This window comes from Sus scrofa, chromosome 2 (assembly GCF_054392235.1).
Source record: "Sus scrofa isolate SSC_HxYL_T2T_F1_AM1 chromosome 2, Sscrofa_HxYL_maternal_Yorkshire_Landrace_v2.0, whole genome shotgun sequence".
NCBI lineage: Eukaryota > Metazoa > Chordata > Mammalia > Artiodactyla > Suidae > Sus > Sus scrofa.
Window position 1 is genome coordinate 161,113,942 of NC_139384.1, and position 17,743 is coordinate 161,131,684.

At 58.4% G+C, this 17,743-nt stretch overlaps 1 protein-coding gene across 13 annotated transcripts in view; it reads left to right on the forward strand.

Annotated features, from left to right (window-relative positions):
- Window positions 1–17,017, forward strand: part of ARHGEF37 (Rho guanine nucleotide exchange factor 37) — a 77,383-nt gene extending 60,366 nt beyond the window's left edge. For 3 of the 13 annotated variants that reach the window (XR_014839158.1, XR_014839157.1, XR_014839156.1), the window contains exons 5-13: window positions 4–203; window positions 1,315–1,445; window positions 2,018–2,122; window positions 3,951–4,061; window positions 4,697–5,026; window positions 7,698–7,798; window positions 10,195–10,390; window positions 11,278–11,435; window positions 14,227–17,017. Coding sequence is in view for 3 of the 13 variants with exons in the window: in XM_085015116.1 (XP_084871242.1) it covers window positions 4–203; window positions 1,315–1,445; window positions 2,018–2,122; window positions 3,951–4,061; window positions 4,697–5,026; window positions 7,670–7,798; window positions 10,195–10,390; window positions 11,278–11,435; window positions 14,227–14,436 (1,570 nt within the window). In the remaining 10 variants the exon portion in view is untranslated. Of the gene's footprint in view, window positions 1–3; window positions 204–1,314; window positions 1,446–2,017; window positions 2,123–3,950; window positions 4,084–4,696; window positions 5,027–7,669; window positions 7,799–10,194; window positions 10,391–11,277; window positions 11,436–14,226 lie in introns of all 13 variants that reach the window. The other 10 variants (XR_014839161.1, XR_014839160.1, XR_014839159.1 and 7 more) reach the window with 5 other exon arrangements.
- The last annotated feature ends 726 nt before the right edge of the window (window positions 17,018–17,743 follow it).

Sequence of the window (17,743 nt, forward strand, 5' to 3'; positions counted from 1 at the left end):
CAGGCCGCAAGCTGGACCCTCAGGCCTCAGTTTCTTGCTGGTAAATCCTCTGCAGAGGGTTACCAAATACCCACTGTTGCTGCAGAAAATTCTGGAGAACACACTCCCCGATGCCAGTGCCTACCCCGTCCTTCAGAGGGCTGCCTCTGCCCTCCAGGACGTGGTCACCCACATCAATGAGTACAAGAGGCGCAAAGAAGTGGGTAAGGACTTGGGGCCTTGGGACGACACCTCAGCGAGACTGCTCCTAATCACCTCAAACTCACTTCACCAGTAAAGGAAATATAGTAGCTTATATAGCCCACAAGTCCAGAGGTGATGTGGGCTTTAGGTGGGGTTTGATCAGGGTGCTGGTTTCATTTCCCTGTAATTCCCTTGTCTCTGCTTTCTATCTGTGTCAGCTTCCTCTTCAGGCTGGCCTTCCTTATGGCTGTTGCTAACCTAAGGTTGACATCTGCAGCCCACACCCTCCAGGATAAGATGGGGCCTTTCTCCCTTTAGCTGTAAAAGTTATATTGGTGCTTCACTCTGATAGGAGCTATTTGAGTCAGATGCTCACCCTGAACCCGTAGCCATGGTTTAAGGGAAAGTCACGAGCTGATCGGCTCAGGCCTGAGTTATGTGACCTTTGAACCTGTCTCTGTGCCCGGGGCGGGGGTGGGGTCCTATGTGAGCTGGCTTATCACAGTCAGCGCTCAGCTGCACTACAGTGAGATCAATCTTAGCCGAATCACGTGGCTGCTGCATGAGGCCAAGAGCTGCATATGTATCGGGGAGAAAGAGGGCAGGACGCTGCCTCTCAAGCTGTGAAGACCGCAAGGTCTAGAACACGAAGCAGGGTCCCAAGGAGGGGAAAACGCCGTGTCACAGCCGAGACAGCATACCAGGGAGCATTCTTATGCTGAGCAAGGGCTGAGACACGGTTTTTCACTCATTATCTTATTTCATCCTTACAGTTGCCCTGAGGTGGGCACTTTTAGCCCCATTTCACAGTTGGGTAAGATGTGAGCTTCAGGCATTTGCTCGAGACCCGTCATGTTACGTGAGCCTCCCCGCAGTCCTGTGCGGTGTTTAGCCTCTTGACGGAGGAGGACACTGAGGCCCAGGAGGTCAAGCAGGCAAGGAGCTCTCCGGCCAGGGCCCTGCCTCGGAGTGTGGGCTCTGTGCCCCGTGCTTTTCCTCCTCCAGTCGCCCTTCCAACGGAGGAGCCCTGATGTGGGAGAAGAGGGCCCGAGAGGTTCCCCCCTGGGCTGTCGGGGCTCTGGCCTTCCCGGGTCAGCTCTGGCCCTGTGCCCTCCTCCTCTGTTGGTGCAGCTTCCAGGTACACCAAGGTGGAGCAGCTGAGCCTCCGGGAGCGACTGGCTCGCATCAACACGCACACGCTCTCCAAAAAGACCACCAGGCTGAGCCAGCTGCTGAAGCAGGAGGCGGGGCTTGTACCCAAGGTGAGCAGGAGTGGGGCCGGGTGTGGACTCCTGGCTGAGCAAGGGAACTGCCTGGCCTCAAGTAGCCAGGAGGAGGCGCCGTAGGCACCGCCACTTGATTCTGAAGAGTCGGGGCGGGTGTGCTTCTTCACTGCACTGGGGCCTCCTTCTGCAGATTCGATGACTGGGTCTGGGCAGGACACCAGCTCTGAATCGCTGCCTGTAGCAGCTCAGGTGCATTGAGAGCTCACTCTGAACCAGGCATTAGTTGATCCCCACAGTGAGGTAAGGGTGCGTATTATCGCCGGGTTTTAGAAAGAGGAGACAGGCTCAGAGAGGGTGAAACATTTGCCTGAGCTCACACAGCCAGGAAGCAATGAACTGGGACTCATAGGCTCGTGTGTCTAATTCCGTGGTCTGAATGCAGAACCGCTAAGCTGCCCTCACTGCCTCAATTTTGGAGCTGGAGGAGGTGGCTCTAAGGGGCAGGTGTGTGGAAAGACGTCTCTGGGCAGGACTGGGGACAGGGGTGCAGGGTGGACAGTGCCCCCGTGTGGCGTTCTCAGCCCTCACGAGCGTCACTTTCCTCTTAGCTGGAAGACAAGGAATTTGATGACTTAGAAGAGAAGTTCCACTGCGTGTCACTGTGTGTCACGGAGCTGAAGAGCAACGTGGCTGCTCACCTGGATGCCCTGGAGGTGAGCATCCTGCGTTTACAGCGGCGGGCAGGGCGGGGCTGAGACTCGGGGCAGGTGACGGGCGCCCGCGTCAGAGACCAAGTGAAGGAGGCCACACACGGCCGGCCGAGGCCCGAAGAGGCGCCCACAGGCCGTCTGACTGGGGCAGCTTCTGAGCCCATTGCTTTCTCAAGGGGTGGGGCTCCCACCGGGCTGGGTCAAAATTCAGCGGAATCGGAGCCTCCCGGGGGGGCCCTGTCGCCCACCTCAGGTGCTCAAAGGACCAGGCACGTAATGCTGTGAGTGAAGTGGGCGGGTGTCAAAGGCTCGCTGTCTGCTTCTGAGACGTTTTTGGTAGAGTTGGGTGTGTAGTCACACGTGGGGTTTGAATGACTGACTAAAATCGAGGGCGTAAAATCGCGCTGTTCCTTGGCTCACGGAGGTTGTCGCTCCGGGGAAGGTGGGTCCAGTGCAGCCAGTTCAGATTTTAAGGAAGAAGAAAACTGGAAATGCAACTAAGTAAATAAAAATATAAATGTTATTCAGACCCAAGAAAATATATTTCCGCACGCCAGACCCAGCCAGGGGGACCAGTTTGCGTCCCCACCCAGTACCTCAGTCCCTTGGGCCCCCATCCCTCCTTCCTGGCACGGGGGCTGACTCACTCCGTGCACCCTGGCCCTCTGGCCGCCCAGGTAGTTTTGTTCTCGTTTGCGAACCGGCTCCGTCGGGCGCTCGCAGGCTCTTTGGAGGACAGGACCTGAGGCGGCCTCTTGGAGGGAGCGGGGGCGCTGCAGTTCTGCGTCTCTGGGTGGGGCACACCCCCTGCTTGTTTGGCTCCTGCCCCTGCCCCTCCCCAGGGGAGAAATCTGACGGGCACAGCGAGCCAGAGGGCAGGGTCCTCGGAGAAGAGACCGAGCAGCCTCAAGAAGAGAAGCCAGGGGCGCCCGAGAGACGGCCTGGCTTTACAGGTGGCACAGCTCTTGGGAAGGACTGCGGCTGCGTTTCCGCAAGTGCGGGGCTTACGGGACACATACGTATGGCGTGGACACCGGCGCGAGAAGATGACTCTCCTTTCATCCTCACAGTCCAGGAACAGCCTTTTTTGCTGGCACGTCCTTAATAAACAGGCAAAACAAGGCTTGGGCTGGGAGCCTTCAGCAGGCCACGATGCCCAGGTGGACTTTCGTAGGGGCTACTCTGGTTTTTTTTTTCCCTGTCTTTTTAGGGCTGCCCCCGCAGCATGTGGAGGTTCCCAGGCTAGGAGTCGAATTGGAGCGACAGCTGCCGGCCTGCACCACAGCCACAGCCACGCCAGATCCGAGCCACGTCTGTGACCCACACCACAGCTCATGGCAGCACCGGATCCTCAACCCATTGAGCAAGCCCAGGGATCGAACCCGCAACCGCATGGTTCCTAGTCGGGTCCGTTTCCACCGCGCCACCGCGGGAGCTCCTGTAGCAGTTATTCCGACATGCTTATTTATGGCAGTTATTACTGGCGCTCCCTTTATGGGAGTGTCCTAAGGGTTTTTAATGCGTTGATTTAAACAGGAATGCTAGATGGATTGAAGAGAAAGTATTAATAGGACACAAGGAATATGGAGGTGGCGGGAAAAAATCACCAGGGAGAGATGCGCACGCGTGACGTTGGGGAAGCACTGGGATAGGGAGGAAGGTGCTGGCTCCGTCTGAGGAAGAACTTTCTAGCACTCGTGCCGAGCGAGGTAGAACGGGCCGTGTGCACACAGTCTGGGCAGCCTCCTCCCGGCCGTGGTGCGGAGGGATTCGGGCACGAGATGCCCGGGACGGGCTGTGACTGGCTCTCGTTCGCCCTCGTCCTCCTCAGGTCTTGCTCCGCTTCCGGCCGCACGAATCCCATCTGGACATTCCCGGGGGGCCCGTGGCGCAGTACGGCGACCTGGCGAGAGACCTGCAGCTCCAGGCCTTCCCCCAGTTTGTGAGTGGAGCTGCTTTCTTTGGTAGGCAAGCGGCAGCGCCTGTAAGAGTACAGTTTACACGTCAGGCCCTTTGCATGATCGACGGATGGTCACAGCTGTAACGGAGTCGGCAGGGCAGAGAGGATTGTTGCTTTGTTTTCCTGATAAAAACAGCCCCAGCTCGCGTCCACGGAGCCCTGCTCCCTGCCAGGCCTCTACCTCCTTTAATCCTCACACACACTTAAGGGCGGAGGCTGCTCATAGCCCCGTTCTGCAGCCGAGAGCCCGGGGCTCCGGGAGGAGGCCTCCCGGGTTATTCAGATGGTCGTTGGCAAGCTGGGGTCTGAGCCCCAAGGACTCTGCTTTTGACGACCACCCGATACAAAATCCTCTTCCGGATCTGGGCACAGCAACCCTATTAAGAAGTGATGAATATGGAAAGCTTATTCTGGGCCGCTCCGCTAAGCTCCTTGAGCATTGTGTCCATTTTTCAGATGGGCATGTTGAGGCCCGGAAAGGTCAAATAACATGCTAGAGGTCACAGCTGGTTGGCGAGGGTGGGAGGGAGCCCATCCTGCCCACCCCCAACGTCCCTTCGCCCTGCGCCTGTCCTCTGCCACTTCCTCCGCCTCTCCAAGTCCACCTCTCCCCACAGAAGCAGCGGCTGGAAGGTCTGGTGTGGCAGCCGTTGTGCAGCCTGGCCAAAGCCCTGGCTGGCCCTCAGAACCTGATCCGGAAGCGTCTGGACAAACTGCTGGACTTCGAGAGGGCAGAAGAGAAGCTGTCGGAGGTGGGCAGCGTGACCTATGAGGAGGAGGCGGCCCGGCACACGTATCAGGCCCTCAACTCCCTGCTGGTGGCTGAGCTCCCACAGTTTAACCAGCTGGCCGTGCAGTGGCTGCGCCAGATCCTGTGCACACTTGTGACTCTTCAGGGGGACCTTGCGAAGCACGTGCTGCAGAGGGCGGAGAGCAGCTTGGCCCAGGTGAGGCCTCAGGAACAGCCAGGCAGAGCCTTGTAGCCCCTGCAGCCTGCCCTTTGCTGGGGCCAGGAGGGCATGAGCTCAGCCCTTGCAGACAGGCCGTCGGCTGCTCAGGAGGAGGCCGTGGAGACCTGGATCCCTGCTGCCTGCTCTCCCTCCGTTGATAGAGTTAGGCCGTGAGAGCGAGGAGAGACCCAGGACCCGAGGCCGCCCCAGGCTCTGGGACTCAAACGCAGCAGGCTCTGCTGGGAAAATACAGGCCTGGGGCCCTTGTCTGGACGTACTGGGGGGGCTGGTGATGGAGCGGGGTCCCTTCCACACGGTCGGGAGTAAACATCTAGGCTGGGGGTCCTGTTACGGCTTTTAGCAGCTGCTTCCCCATGAGCACTTACTGTATACTTGTTCAGAACACTTTCTGTATGTATCTCATTTAATCCCCACAATAACCTTACAGAGTAGGTATTATCGCTGTCCTCATTTCAGAAGGAAGCCAGGGAGTTCCCACTGGGGCACGACGGAAACAAACCCGACTGGGAACCATGAGGTTGCGGGTTTGATCCCTGGCCTTGCTCAGTGGCTTAAGGATCCGGCGTTCTGGGAGCTGTGGTGTAGTTCGCAGACGTGGCTTGGATCCCGAGTTGCTGTGCTGTGGCTGTGGTGGAGGCTGGCAGCTGTGGCTCCGATTGGACCCCTGGCCTGGGAACCTCCCTATGCCGTGGGTGTGGTCCTTAAAAACAAAAAGAAAAGAAAAGAAAAGGGAAGCCAGCGCACAGAGAGGCCACACAGCTAACAGCGCGATATGAATCCTGGCGGTTCAGCTCCAAGCTCGAGCTCTGATCCACAACGTCTGACAGCCTGTAGGAGCAGCCATCTGCTGAAAGCTTAAATGGGTCACACGGAGATTTAGACAAAGCTCCGAGTGCATTCTTTGATGTTAGAATTTTTGAAGACCGAGGTTGGTGTAGGAAAGAATACCCAGCTGCCTCTCAACCTCTTTCTCTGACGTCAGCGTCATAGCGGATGGGCCTGGGAGTCTAAGCTCTGGAGCGGTCTCGGTACTGCTCGTACCACGTCCCGTCTCCTGTGCCTCGTGGGCCCCAGCTCAGCTGTCCCCATCCAGTTTGTTGCATGAAAATTTCTCTAAACTGTCCTGCCCGCCCGTCACCTCCTTTCCGTCCCCCAGTCCCTTTCTACACCTGCAGCCTCTGCTTCCGGTGCACCACTTCTGAGTGTGACCACAGCCCCTCGCACAGACCCTTCTGCAGCCTGGCATGTCCCTCCCCTTGCCCTGAGGCCTTCACACTCATTTGTCCCCAAGTATGTGACAAGAGAATGAATGTCTCCATGCAGCTCCCAGAATCCGCGTCTTCATCCTTTGTACTCCGGCAGCCCTTAGGATGTGCTTCTGCTGAGCACCTATCAGAGCCTGCCTTCTGCCATGGGGACGGATAAACTTGTTTCCACTCCTTGAGCTCGTCTTCTTTTTTTTTTTTGCTTTTTAGGGCCACACCCATGGCATATGGAAGTTCCCAGGCTAGGGGTCGAAGTGGAGCTACAGCTGCCAGCCTACACCACAGCCACAGCAACGCGGGATCCGAGCTGCACCGCAGCTCATGGCAATGCTGGATCCTTAACCCACTGAGTGAGGCCAGGGATCGAACCCGCATTGTCCCTGGTACCTTTTGGATTCGTTTCTGCTGTGCCGCCGTGGGAGTGCTGAGCTTTTCTTCGCTTCGGCCTCCCGGCATTTAGTGCAGAGTTCTGTGTCATAAGAGCAGAAACAGGCCATTTCTTGATTGATCCTGCAATACGGAACGTGAGGGCCCGTCAGTCATTGGTGCCAGCTTCCTCGTCTGTGTCCCATGGCCCATTCCCCTGGACCGTCCTGGCAAGGGCCCAGGGTGGTTCTGAAAGGCTCTCAGAACCAAGAGTGGTGATTTTGGTGACCGGCAGAGAGGACATGTCTCTGTTAGCTGTGGGGCCACACTCGCCCCTAGGCTGAGTGATGAGAACACGGGCGATGCCTGCCAGGCCCAAGGTCCCGGCGTGGAGCGCTGTTCAGAACCCCTCAGTTTCCACCCTGCCTTAGGCATAAAGAGCATTTCGACGTGTATAACTGGGAGGCCAGCCCCGTTCAGCACAGTGTTCCTGGGGCGCTGACTTTCGCTCCATCTCCTGGCTGCTTCCCTCTCTGGGTTGGCTTTCTTGTCAAGCAGGCCTTTTCTGCAAAGTGGGAGAGAGTGGCCGGCAGCTCCAAGGGCTCATCTTTACATCGCAGTATCTACAGGAAGAGCCGCCCTCTCATTTGCAGCCTTCCTGCTCTATATCTGATGGGACGATTATTCCAGGGGGCCTTGTGCAGGCCCGCTGTCCACTCCTTGACCGATCACAGTGGATGGCAGAGGGCTGCCCTGGCTGCCAGTCCTGTGGCCGGGTATCAGGAGGGGCAATGCCACTGCACCACATAGAGGGATCCTTTCTGTAAGGAAGGTGGGGCCGGGGCCAGGCTGAAACAAGAGCCACCCAAGACACAAAGGCCCATCCTTCCCTGACTAGAAGGATCTGGGGCTGGAGGGTGGCTCCGAGGGTCTTCCTGTCCTCTCTGTCCTGAAGAGGGTTTTGATGACGGTGTCTGTCCCTCTCCAGCTCCCCCACCACCACCTCTCTGAACCAGCCTTTAGGGACCTGGTGGCGGACACTCTGGACCAGGCAGGTCACCAGCTGCGCTCCTTTCAAGAGAACTTTGAGAAGGTGCTGCCACCTCCCACCACCCGGGTAAGTGGTGCCCTTCCCTGCAGAGATGGTCCTGCCCTTCATCTCTAGGGGGGGCAAGGCAGCCCCCATCCTCTGCTTTGTCCGGTCCCGTATTCCCATCACCCTGGGGGTCCGGCGGGGATCGCTCGCACTACACGCACACGCACGCACACGCACGCACACACGGTCTTCATGGCCGGTGAGCATGCAGGTCAAGAATAAGAAACCCAAACATCTCCCCTGGGGCTGGAGCGTGGGTCACGCAGCCTGGGGAGAAGAAGGGTGCAGAAAATCAGGAACAGAGCAGCCCCTCAGGGGAGTCATGGCAAGTCCCGTCTTTCTCCACCGAAGGCAAAGCAACGCTTTTCTTATCGGAAAAATAATCCATGGTGGTTGTAGAAGAAAGAAGATAAAAGGGAAAAGAGAGAAATGGAAGCATCGTAGTCCTGGTGGGTTTGCAAATGGGTAGGAAGAGACCCTCCCTTTCCCCACCTGTCTTCCTACCTGCCCTCCAACACACACACACACACACACACACACACACACGCGCGTGCGCGCGCATGCATACACAACGCAGTACACATATGCGCACACACACAATACACACATGTGCGCGCACATGCACACACAGGTACACTCACACATACACAACATGTACATATACGCACCCACACCCACATGTGTGCACACATGCAGTGCACATACACACAATACATATACAACACGTGTACACATACCTATACACACACACAGTACACGTGTGCACACCTGCACACAGATACTCATACACATGCATACATACACACAGGCACACACACACACACATACACGCACACACACAGTGCACACATACACAGCGTGCTCAATGTGCACACATACATGTGCACACGCACACATGCACAGACACACACACCCCACACCTGTAATTTCCTAACTTACTTGGCTAAGGGTATGGAACCCAGAGAGGTGAGGTGGCCCCGGACAGGAGCCGTCTGGTGAAGTCTTCGTAGGCCCCCCCCCCCCCGTCCCTCTGGGAGCGCTGCCCTCTGTGCGGGCGGGGCAGAGACAAGAAGGGCAGCTGTTTGCTGCCCCTGTCTCATTTACCCCCCTTCCGAACCCAGGATGCCCTGGCTCCACGCTTCCATCTAAGGGCCTGTTGCGAAACCTCGACTTTTCCTGGTTCTTGTCTTTTGTCTTTTTTTTTTTTTTTTTTTTTGTTGTTGTTGCTATTTCTTGGGCCGCTCCCGCGGCATATGGAGGTTCCCAGGCTAGGGGTTGAATCGGAGCTGTAGCCACCGGCCTACGCCAGAGTCACAGCAACGCGGGATCCGAGCCGCGTCTGCAACCTACACCGCAGCTCACGGCAACGCCGGATCGTTAACCCACTGAGCAAGGGCAGGGATCGAACCCGCAACCTCATGGTTCCTAGTCGGATTCGTTAACCACTGCGCCACGACGGGAACTCCCTTTTCCTGGTTCTTGATCCTGACGCGGGAACCCCCTGGAGGTCGGGGTGATGGCAGCGTCGATGCCCACGTGTCCCTGAGGGGCACTCTGCCCCCTTCCCTTTAGCCAGCCCTCCCCGCCCAGGAGCAGCCCTCTAGAACATGGTGAATGTGCGTGTGCAGACAGGCAGATCCATCAGTAGGTACCTGGAGAGAGAGGATACACAGCCTGTGCGCCACGTTTTTCCTTCCTGGGGGACGACCGCCCGAGTCCCTTCTTGTGGATACTTTAGCTGGAAGCCGTGGGCGAGAGGACGAAGGCAGAGACCTGGGATGTGCTGAACGTGCACCGAGTCGCCTCCCGGCTGGACGCCCGTGTCCGCCAGGGAAAAGCTGCCTGCGCTGCTTCGACGCCAACGCTCCCAAGGCCCCTCACGCCCTGTGGGCACAGTAAATACCGTCTCCTTCCCGGGGACGGAGGACCCCGTGCCCTTTGCTCACACGTGTGTGAGGGTCTCCACGCCGGCCCCGTGCTGACTGGTTAAGGCGCCCGGCGAGGGCGGCCAGGTCCCCACGCGATGCTCGCGGTCTTCTCATTGGGGTCGAGAGACGAGGGTGAGGTGTCTTCCTGCCGGACGGCTTAGCCCGATGCTCTGGGCAGAGGGGGGCTCAGTCCTGGAGTTCGGTTACGAGAAATGCAGAACCCGAATTCGAATTTTAGAAAACCCCAGACGTTTCGACCCGGGAGGGACTTTAGGAGTTAAGTTGGAAGTTTCTCCTGAGACGCCTTTGGATACTAAGAGCGTGTGTTTTTCATCTGCTCCACCCATCTCTTAGGGAAGAGACTCTTGCTCCAGAGCTGGGCTTGGCCCGGGCTTCCTGGCTGTCAGGCAGCACGTGGGCCACCGCTGGAGCCGGATCTGACACGCCAGCTCCAACACCTGTGACTTGTCTTTGTCCTTTCTCTCCCAGCCACTCCTTCCAGGGGCCGAACGCCAGGTGCAGGCTCTCTTGAGCAGGTACGGCTCGGGAAAGCTGTACCAGGTGACAAGCAACATCAGTGGGTCGGGGACTCTAGACCTGACCCTGCCGCGGGGCCATGTTGTGGCGCTCCTTCAAAACAAGGACACCAAAGGCAACAGCAGCCGATGGCTAGTGGACACTGGAGGTACATGGGACTCCACGGGCGCGTCCCCTCCCTTTGGGAAAACCACCAACAGGAGGCAGTGGGGAGACACGGACACACCTGTGGGTGGGAGTCTGGCTGTGCAAACCCAGGATGGGAGTGAACACAGCTGAGTGTGCAGGGCTGGGGGCACAGCCGCTGAGTGTGGTACATGAGATGCCAGAGAGAGAGATTTGGTCTTCCATTGCCACATCCATTATCGGGCGCCTGCTGTGTGCCGGGCACTGTGTGAGGCAGCCAGGACCTCTGCTTTGGGGGCCTCACAGGTCATTGGTGTAGACAGAGGTGTGGCCAGAGCTTCAGTATCACCTCGAAAGACAGAGATACGCAGAGGAGGGGTGCTGGGTCCCTGCTGTGCGGACAGAAGTCTGTTACCCAGAGGGAAGGTGGGGCTGCCCTGTCCCCTGAGTGTGCCACTCGGGTGTGGGTGCCCCAGGGGGAAGCAGGGCGAGCGGCCAGGGGCACAGGGAGCCCGAGAGGACATGGCCCAGTGGACTGTCCTCCACAGAGCGCCTGCGACACTCCAGATGGAATCCGCACAGGATTGTTTCAGGGAGGCCTCACTGGGCTCAGGGGCCCCAGACTTAAAAGGGAGGTAGCAGGACTGACTCAGCGTCGATGTGGGTAATCACCCCTCAATAATCAGAGGCCGGTTCTGGCACTGAGCAAGCTCTCGGGAAGGTTCGAGCAGAAGCCCAAACAGGCAGCGTGGGGCGGGCGGGCTGGTGAGGTGCCTAGATGACCTTTGGCGGCCCGGGGCAGGACAGAGGAGCCGAAGGTAATCTCACCCATGAGTGGTGGTGACTCCCCGCCACCGCGAGGGGTGGGCAGCTGAGCCTCAGCCAGAGAGCCTTCTGCGTGTCTCACAGGACATCGAGGGTACGTGCCGGCCGGGAAACTGGAGCTGTACCGTGTGGCCCCCAGCGAGGAGGACCTCAGAGGACAGGCGAAGCCTCACGAAAACTCCCGCCAGCTGACGCCAGAGCCCACACTGGCCCCGGTCCCCTCTGTCCCAGCGGTGACTCAGGTGAGCCTGGAAGAGGGGCAGGGTTCACATCCCCAGGGCCCCCTGGACGGGGCTTTGGTTTTCCTCCTGTCCGGAGGGGACACCACTGTGAGGCCCGGGCCTGGGTCAGTGGCTGCCCCAGTGTCCTGCCCAGGGCGGGACCTGAGGAAGGAGCCTCTCCGCCCCGCATCAGCCGAGAGCTCCTACCCTCCCCCCCATGAGCAGAGCATGCGGGATGCGCTCTCATTCGCTTGTGTGTGCATTCGCGTCTTGATTCACTCACTGTTGGCCGTCACTCTCCCAGGTGAGACGTACACTGCTGAGCAGGAGTCAGGTCCTGGCCTTCCTCAAATTTATAATTGGGGGATGGAGAAGACAGCAATTAATCAAACAACCAGGCGGATAACCCTAAGTTCCGTAGCGACACGCAGCAGAGCCGTGGTTTGGGGAGGTCAGGAGAGGCTTTCCTAAGAAGACTCGTGCTTGCGCTCAGCTTTGAAGGGTGACTAGGACGGAGTTAGATAAAGGGGTGCGCTGGCGTGGGGATGGGAAGAGCTTTCCAGAAAGCGTGCCTGGCAAACGCAAGGCCCAGGGTCAGGGGAGGACAGGGCGAGTGAGCAACTCACCGGAGGAGGCAGCTGGTCCGGGCTGAGAGGTGCCGCCGGAGCTGGGGGCAGGGCCGGCTGCAGGGCCTGTGGCCTTGGCACGGGCGTCGGTCCTTCTCTTAAAAGCAGTGGGGAACTTGTGCATGCATGTTTGTCACGGCCCTGAGGGGAAACAAGCCATGTCCCTCGGTGGAGGAAGGGGTAAACAGAACGTGGCATATCCACGCGTTCAAATGTCATTCAGCCCCAAGAAAGAACGTGGTGCCAACCCATGCCGCCTCCTGTCACTCGACGCAGAAGTGACCACACGTAACGCAGGGTCCCTTACGGGCTGTTCCGCATGCGGACGGAAGGGAGATCAGTGGTTGGCAGGGGCTGGAGGGAGGGGCGGTGGGAACTGACCGCTGACTGGTCTCGGGTCTCTTTTTGGGGTGATGAGGGTGTTCTGGGAGCAGAGTGGTGATGGTGGCACAACTTGGGCGCATATTAACGACTACCGACTCCGTGTCCTTTGAAAAGGTGCATGTTTGCCTGTGAATTCTGTCTCAACACAGAAAGTGATGGGACGTGTTCGGGGCAGAGTCCTGGGAGGAGGAGGCCTCGTGAGGGCTGATTGAGACCATAAAGCTGGCTGGCACACGGGGCCTCTGTCGACCGAGGCTGCTCTCCCAGTTATCCAGGAGGAGGTTCTCAGGTGATGGAGAAGCAGCAGACAGGACTCAGGCTGAGGGGCCAGGGCCCAGAGGCTTGCACTGAATGGCCAGGGCAGCCAGAGGAGCCTGGAGTGGGCCACGTGAGGGTGGCGCAGAAGCTGGCGGAAGCTGACGTGCAGCTGTAGTACACGCCGGGAAGGCTCTCAGGCCAGTGCCGGGCACAGTAGCTAGAAGTGGTACACCAGGGCTGCCTCCTGCTTGGTGTTCCCCACAAAGTACCACGGGAGAGCCTGGCCACCCACCTTAGCCCCAGCGCCAGCCACTCTGGGCAGCGTCCCTGGAACCTCCACCCAGGGGCTCATGTCGTGGGCTCAGCTGCCCATCTGCCCAGACACATCCGCTGCTTCCTCTTTGTCCACGGGGCCGCTCAGCGGGACTCCCATGGGGCCACCGCAGTTCTCTCTTGCCCCTGAGTGTTCCTGGCGTTGGCCCACAGTGGTAAAAGTCGTGGTAAAAGTAACCAAAGGAGGGAGTTCCCGTCGTGGCTCAGTGGTTAAAGAATCCGACTAGGATCCATGAGGATGTAGGTTCCACCCCTGGCCTCACTCAGTGGGTTAAGGATCCGGCATTACTGTGAGCTGTGGCGTAGGTTGCAGACATGGCTCGGATCTGGCGTTGCTGTGGCTGTGGTGTAGGCTGGCAGCTGTAGCTCCGATGGGACCCCTCGTCTGGGAACCTTCATGTGCCGTGGGTGCAGCCCTGAAAAGGGGGAGAAAAAAAAAAAGAGAAACACCCAAAGCAGCATGGAATTGTTCAACTCTCGTATTTAGCAGGCAGAAGCCTCCATTCAGTTCCCGCCATAACCTGGAGGGAAGGGCGTCCTTGCTTCCGTTTCACGGATGATGAACCTCAGGCCGCGAGAGGTGAAATAGCCTAATAAATGCCCTCCCCTCCGGCTTTTTTTCCACCTTTCCTTAAAGAGTGACACGGTCGCCCAAGCTCCTTGTCCCTACGCTAAGCCGAGGATGGGCCTGGGTGGATGGTAGCCTCTGATCTCAGAAGGGCGGTCAGCCCTCTGCCCGGGGAGCTGGACTGAGAGCACGTCTTCTGAGACCAGACAGGCCCAGCTTCTCTGCTGTGTGATTCTGAATAAATTCCTTCACTTCTCTGAGTCTCATCTTCCTTATCAGACAAACAGAGCAGGCGTTCTCTTACGGCACAGCAGGTTGGGGGTCTGGCATTGTCAGCTTGGGTCACTGGTGTGGGGTGGGTTGGATCCTTGGCTGGGAGCTTCCACATGCTGCGGGCACAGCCAGAAAATGGGCTCCAACAGAAGTGTGGGATTGCAGGGATCAAAACCAAGCAAAGAGGCTGCCACGCAGCTGCTGTCAGCAGTGGGGGCAGCAGGAGGCGCGGCGTCTTCGGACGGGGATGTCTTTGGGAGGCAGTGGCTGCTCAGCGCAGGGGACTGAGGCGGGGGAAGGGACAGGCAGCTTCTCCGGCCTGGGTCTGTGCCCCCCTGACCGCTGCCGTGTCGTCCTCCCTGTGTTTCAGGTGGTGGCAGTGTGCCCCTTTGCGGCCAGAAGCAGCCATGAAGTGAGCCTGCAGGCCGGCCAGCAGGTGACTGTCCTGGAGGCCCAGGACAAGAAGGGGAACCCGGAATGGAGCCTCGTGGAAGTGAACGGACAGAGGGGCTACGTGCCTTCCAGCTTCCTGGCCAGGGTCCCCGGCCCAGCTCCGTGGGGCTGGAGCCTGCCCTCTTAGGGTGCCCTCCTTGGCGCTTACGTTCCAAGAGCCTTAGAGGCTGTGGCCCCAGGAAGAGGAGACGCAGAGAGCAGGCGCAGTGGAAGGGGACGTCAGGCCAGGGTGGGGTGACGGGAGCCAGAAGAGGCGGGTGGGCCTGGGGTGCTGGGGTGGGTGCGCAGGAAGGGCTCCACCAGGACGGCTCGTCACGCCTGTGTGAAGAGGGCGTGCCAGCCTGAGTTGCAACACCCTGGATGGCAGGTCACAGCCCATCAAGCAGGACTTGCTGTAGCTTATGGCTGGTCTCGCCTGTGGCCCTGCCCGGGCCTGCCAGGGGAGCGGGTCACCCACATGCGTGTCCCCCGTGTGCTGTGTGGTGGCCTGACGGGTCACTTGCTGCCGGTGGTAGAGAGGGAGGCCACGGCCGACCGGCCAGCTTCTGTTGCCCCAGCTGGAGCCGGGTTATCTCGGACAGTGAAGGCTGGGCGCCGTGTCCAGTGGGAGGGCAGTGGAGAGGTTCCCAGGAGACGCTGGCTGGCCCGGGAGTGGGTGTGAGCAAGTCACAGCTCTGGAATGTGTGTGGGCAAATGCAGAGGCCGCTCCAGGGGTTTGAGGGGTGAGAGGCGGGGTGTGGGCGGGCTGTTGGCAGCAGCTGTTGGTCTTGAGTGTGAAGGCCAAGGGGCATGCAAATCACAGAGGAAACTGTGAGGCAGGGGTTCAAGTCCTAGTGGGCGGTCGGGACTTGGTTTCCTGTTTCTGGAAGAAAGGGACCCGGGAGAATCCCCGGTGGTTTCAGGAGGCAGCCAAGGGCCTGGGGCAACAGTGGAGGTGACATCACTTGGCCGTGGAACCTCAGACCTAGGACGCAACCTCAGTTTTCCACCCATGAGGCTCTAACCCAGGCTTGTGGTGAGAATGACATGATGCTGAGGGTGTGGAAGCTCCTTGCAAATCCCTGCAAAAACTGCAGGCTGCGCCGGAAGTGATCTCAGGACGGCCTCGGCCACCAGCTGGCACGCCCCACGTCCACGGCCATGACTGACGTCCTTCGTCAATGCGGCACCCTTGCCCCAAAGCCCGGGATCCCTCCCGGGGCTGCATTCCAGGTAACCAGGCTGTCAGACTCAGTGAGAAGAAACCCATCATCCCTTTGCAGAACTTAGACTCTGAAGCCCTCACAGCGGTTCCTGTGCCCGGAAGGCTGCCCACTGGGGCGTGTTGGGAGGCCCCTGCTCTTGGATCTTCATCTCTGGGTTGTCGCTCTGGGCTCAGATACGTTGCAAGATTCGCAGGAGAGGGCCAAAGGGACCCAGTGTGACTTTTAAATTACAAATTTTGAAACTAACCCAACTTAAGCGTGTGTGTAAAAACAGGTGGCTGTTTCGCCTTCATTCCAAGAACATCTCTGCATTATTATAACCGTAGTGCCTAAAAACTGTTAGCTCTGGGTTTTGGAGAGCCTTGAAGAAGTGTGTACCTGTCTGTGCCGGACAGTCGGTAACGTACCAGAGGACTGGGCGTGTGAAAGCGCGAAGGCTGCAGACACGACGCAGGAGGAACGCAGCTCTCGCGGTCCCTCTCCCAGCCCCAGATTCACTCTCCGAGGTGCCTGCGACTCGTGCCTTTCTCCTTCCTGCTCAGGTTTCTGAGACAGACAGGCAGCGCAGGGGAGCAGGTAATGACACAGGAAAACACTGTGGGTCCACGATGCTGATGCGAGCCTACGGTGTGCTCGAGTCCTAGCTCAGAGCTTTTCAGCAGGGCCGCCCACAGCAGTGGCTGGGGCAGCTTCCAGCCGCCCTGAAGCCAGGATCTCACCCGGAGATGCTGATAGAATTAGTCTGGGGTGTGTGGCCCAGCCTCAGGAATTCAGAGAGCTCCTCAGGACCTTCTGGTGTGTGGCCAGGGTTGGGACCTCTGCTTTAGACACACAGCAGGGGATGAAGTAGGCCTGGGATCAGAAGTGGTCGCAAGCTGTGAGCTCGGACGGGCCCTAGCCACTCTCTGTGCTCGCTCAGATGTTTCAAACAGGCAGCTTGAGAGATGGTTTGAAATAGGACAGCCTGTTTTGTTAGGTCCTAGAATGTATATTTATTAAGTGCCTTTAAAAGGGACCTGAGCAGAATTGAATGTTCTTGTAGGCATGAGGGAGAAAACTGAAATATTCTTGGAACCAAATCTGGCTCATGAAGGGAAATTAAAAATGTATTCAGCCACGCATGGGTTATGGTTTCTCACAGGCCAGGGAGGAGATGGGAGAGAAGATGCTTGTCGAGAAGAGGGAGAAGGGCCTGAATCTTCTCCAGGGGCTCTGATGTCCTCCCCAAACGCCTAGAACCCTTGCACTGTGTCTTCCTGATTTCGCTGCCGGGCTGCCGCATGTTACGCTCGCTAAGGTATTTGCCTGTGACGTGAACAAGACCTCCAGGAGCTGAAGATGCACTCACGGTGGAGAGGGACGCCAGCTTTGGGCCCCCGCCGATGGTAGGCACGGGGGCAAGATTGCGATAGCGAAGGAAAGATGCGTGGGTTCTGGGTTAACATGGTGAGCTCTGGCGTGGTGACTGACTCTGGAATAAAGGATCTCAAAGGTGAAATGAGACCTTGCTGGACTTTGCGTGTGACCTTTGTTCCCTGGGTGTTTGCTGTACCGAAAGAAGGCACCTCATTTCTTCACGTGCCAGCGAGCGTCTCCTGCACGTCTTCCGTGTCTCCAGGAGGTGGAGTGAGAAATCAGGCAGCCCAGAGCCCTGCGCTGGCCAAGTCCACCGTCTTATGAGGGAGGCAGGTAAGGGCACAGTCAGTTGCACACGGTGTTAAGTGTTAGGATAGGGCGGTAACAGGTGCCCCCAGAGCCCAGAGGAGAGGCCAGGAGGGCTTCCTGGAAGAAGTGATATCCAAGCTGAGGCCTGATGGGGAACAGGTTAGATGAAGGTAGGCGGGAGGGCCCATGCAAAGGCCCGGAGGTAAAAGCAAGCACAGCTCGTGCAGAGTCGGAATGCAGACTGAACACAGGCTGTGTGGAGGGGCGGTGGGTCTCTGGGAGATGGCTTAGCGAGGCCTGCGTGGTAATGGGCTTCGGGTTTTATTCTGAGGGCAGTGGGGAGACGCTGGGTTTCAAGCAGAGCAGTGACACGCTCAGAGTTGTATTTCAGGATGCAAGTTCTGGTTCATCCTAGAATCTCCCCTTGAACACCTGCCTCAAGCAATAGGTGCTCAATGTATGGGATGGAGCCCTGAAACCTGCCTCCCAGGAGTCTCCCATCCAGCTGTGCAAGAATGTGCGCGTCATGCACTTACCTGGCACCTCGGGGCAGGAAGCCTTCAG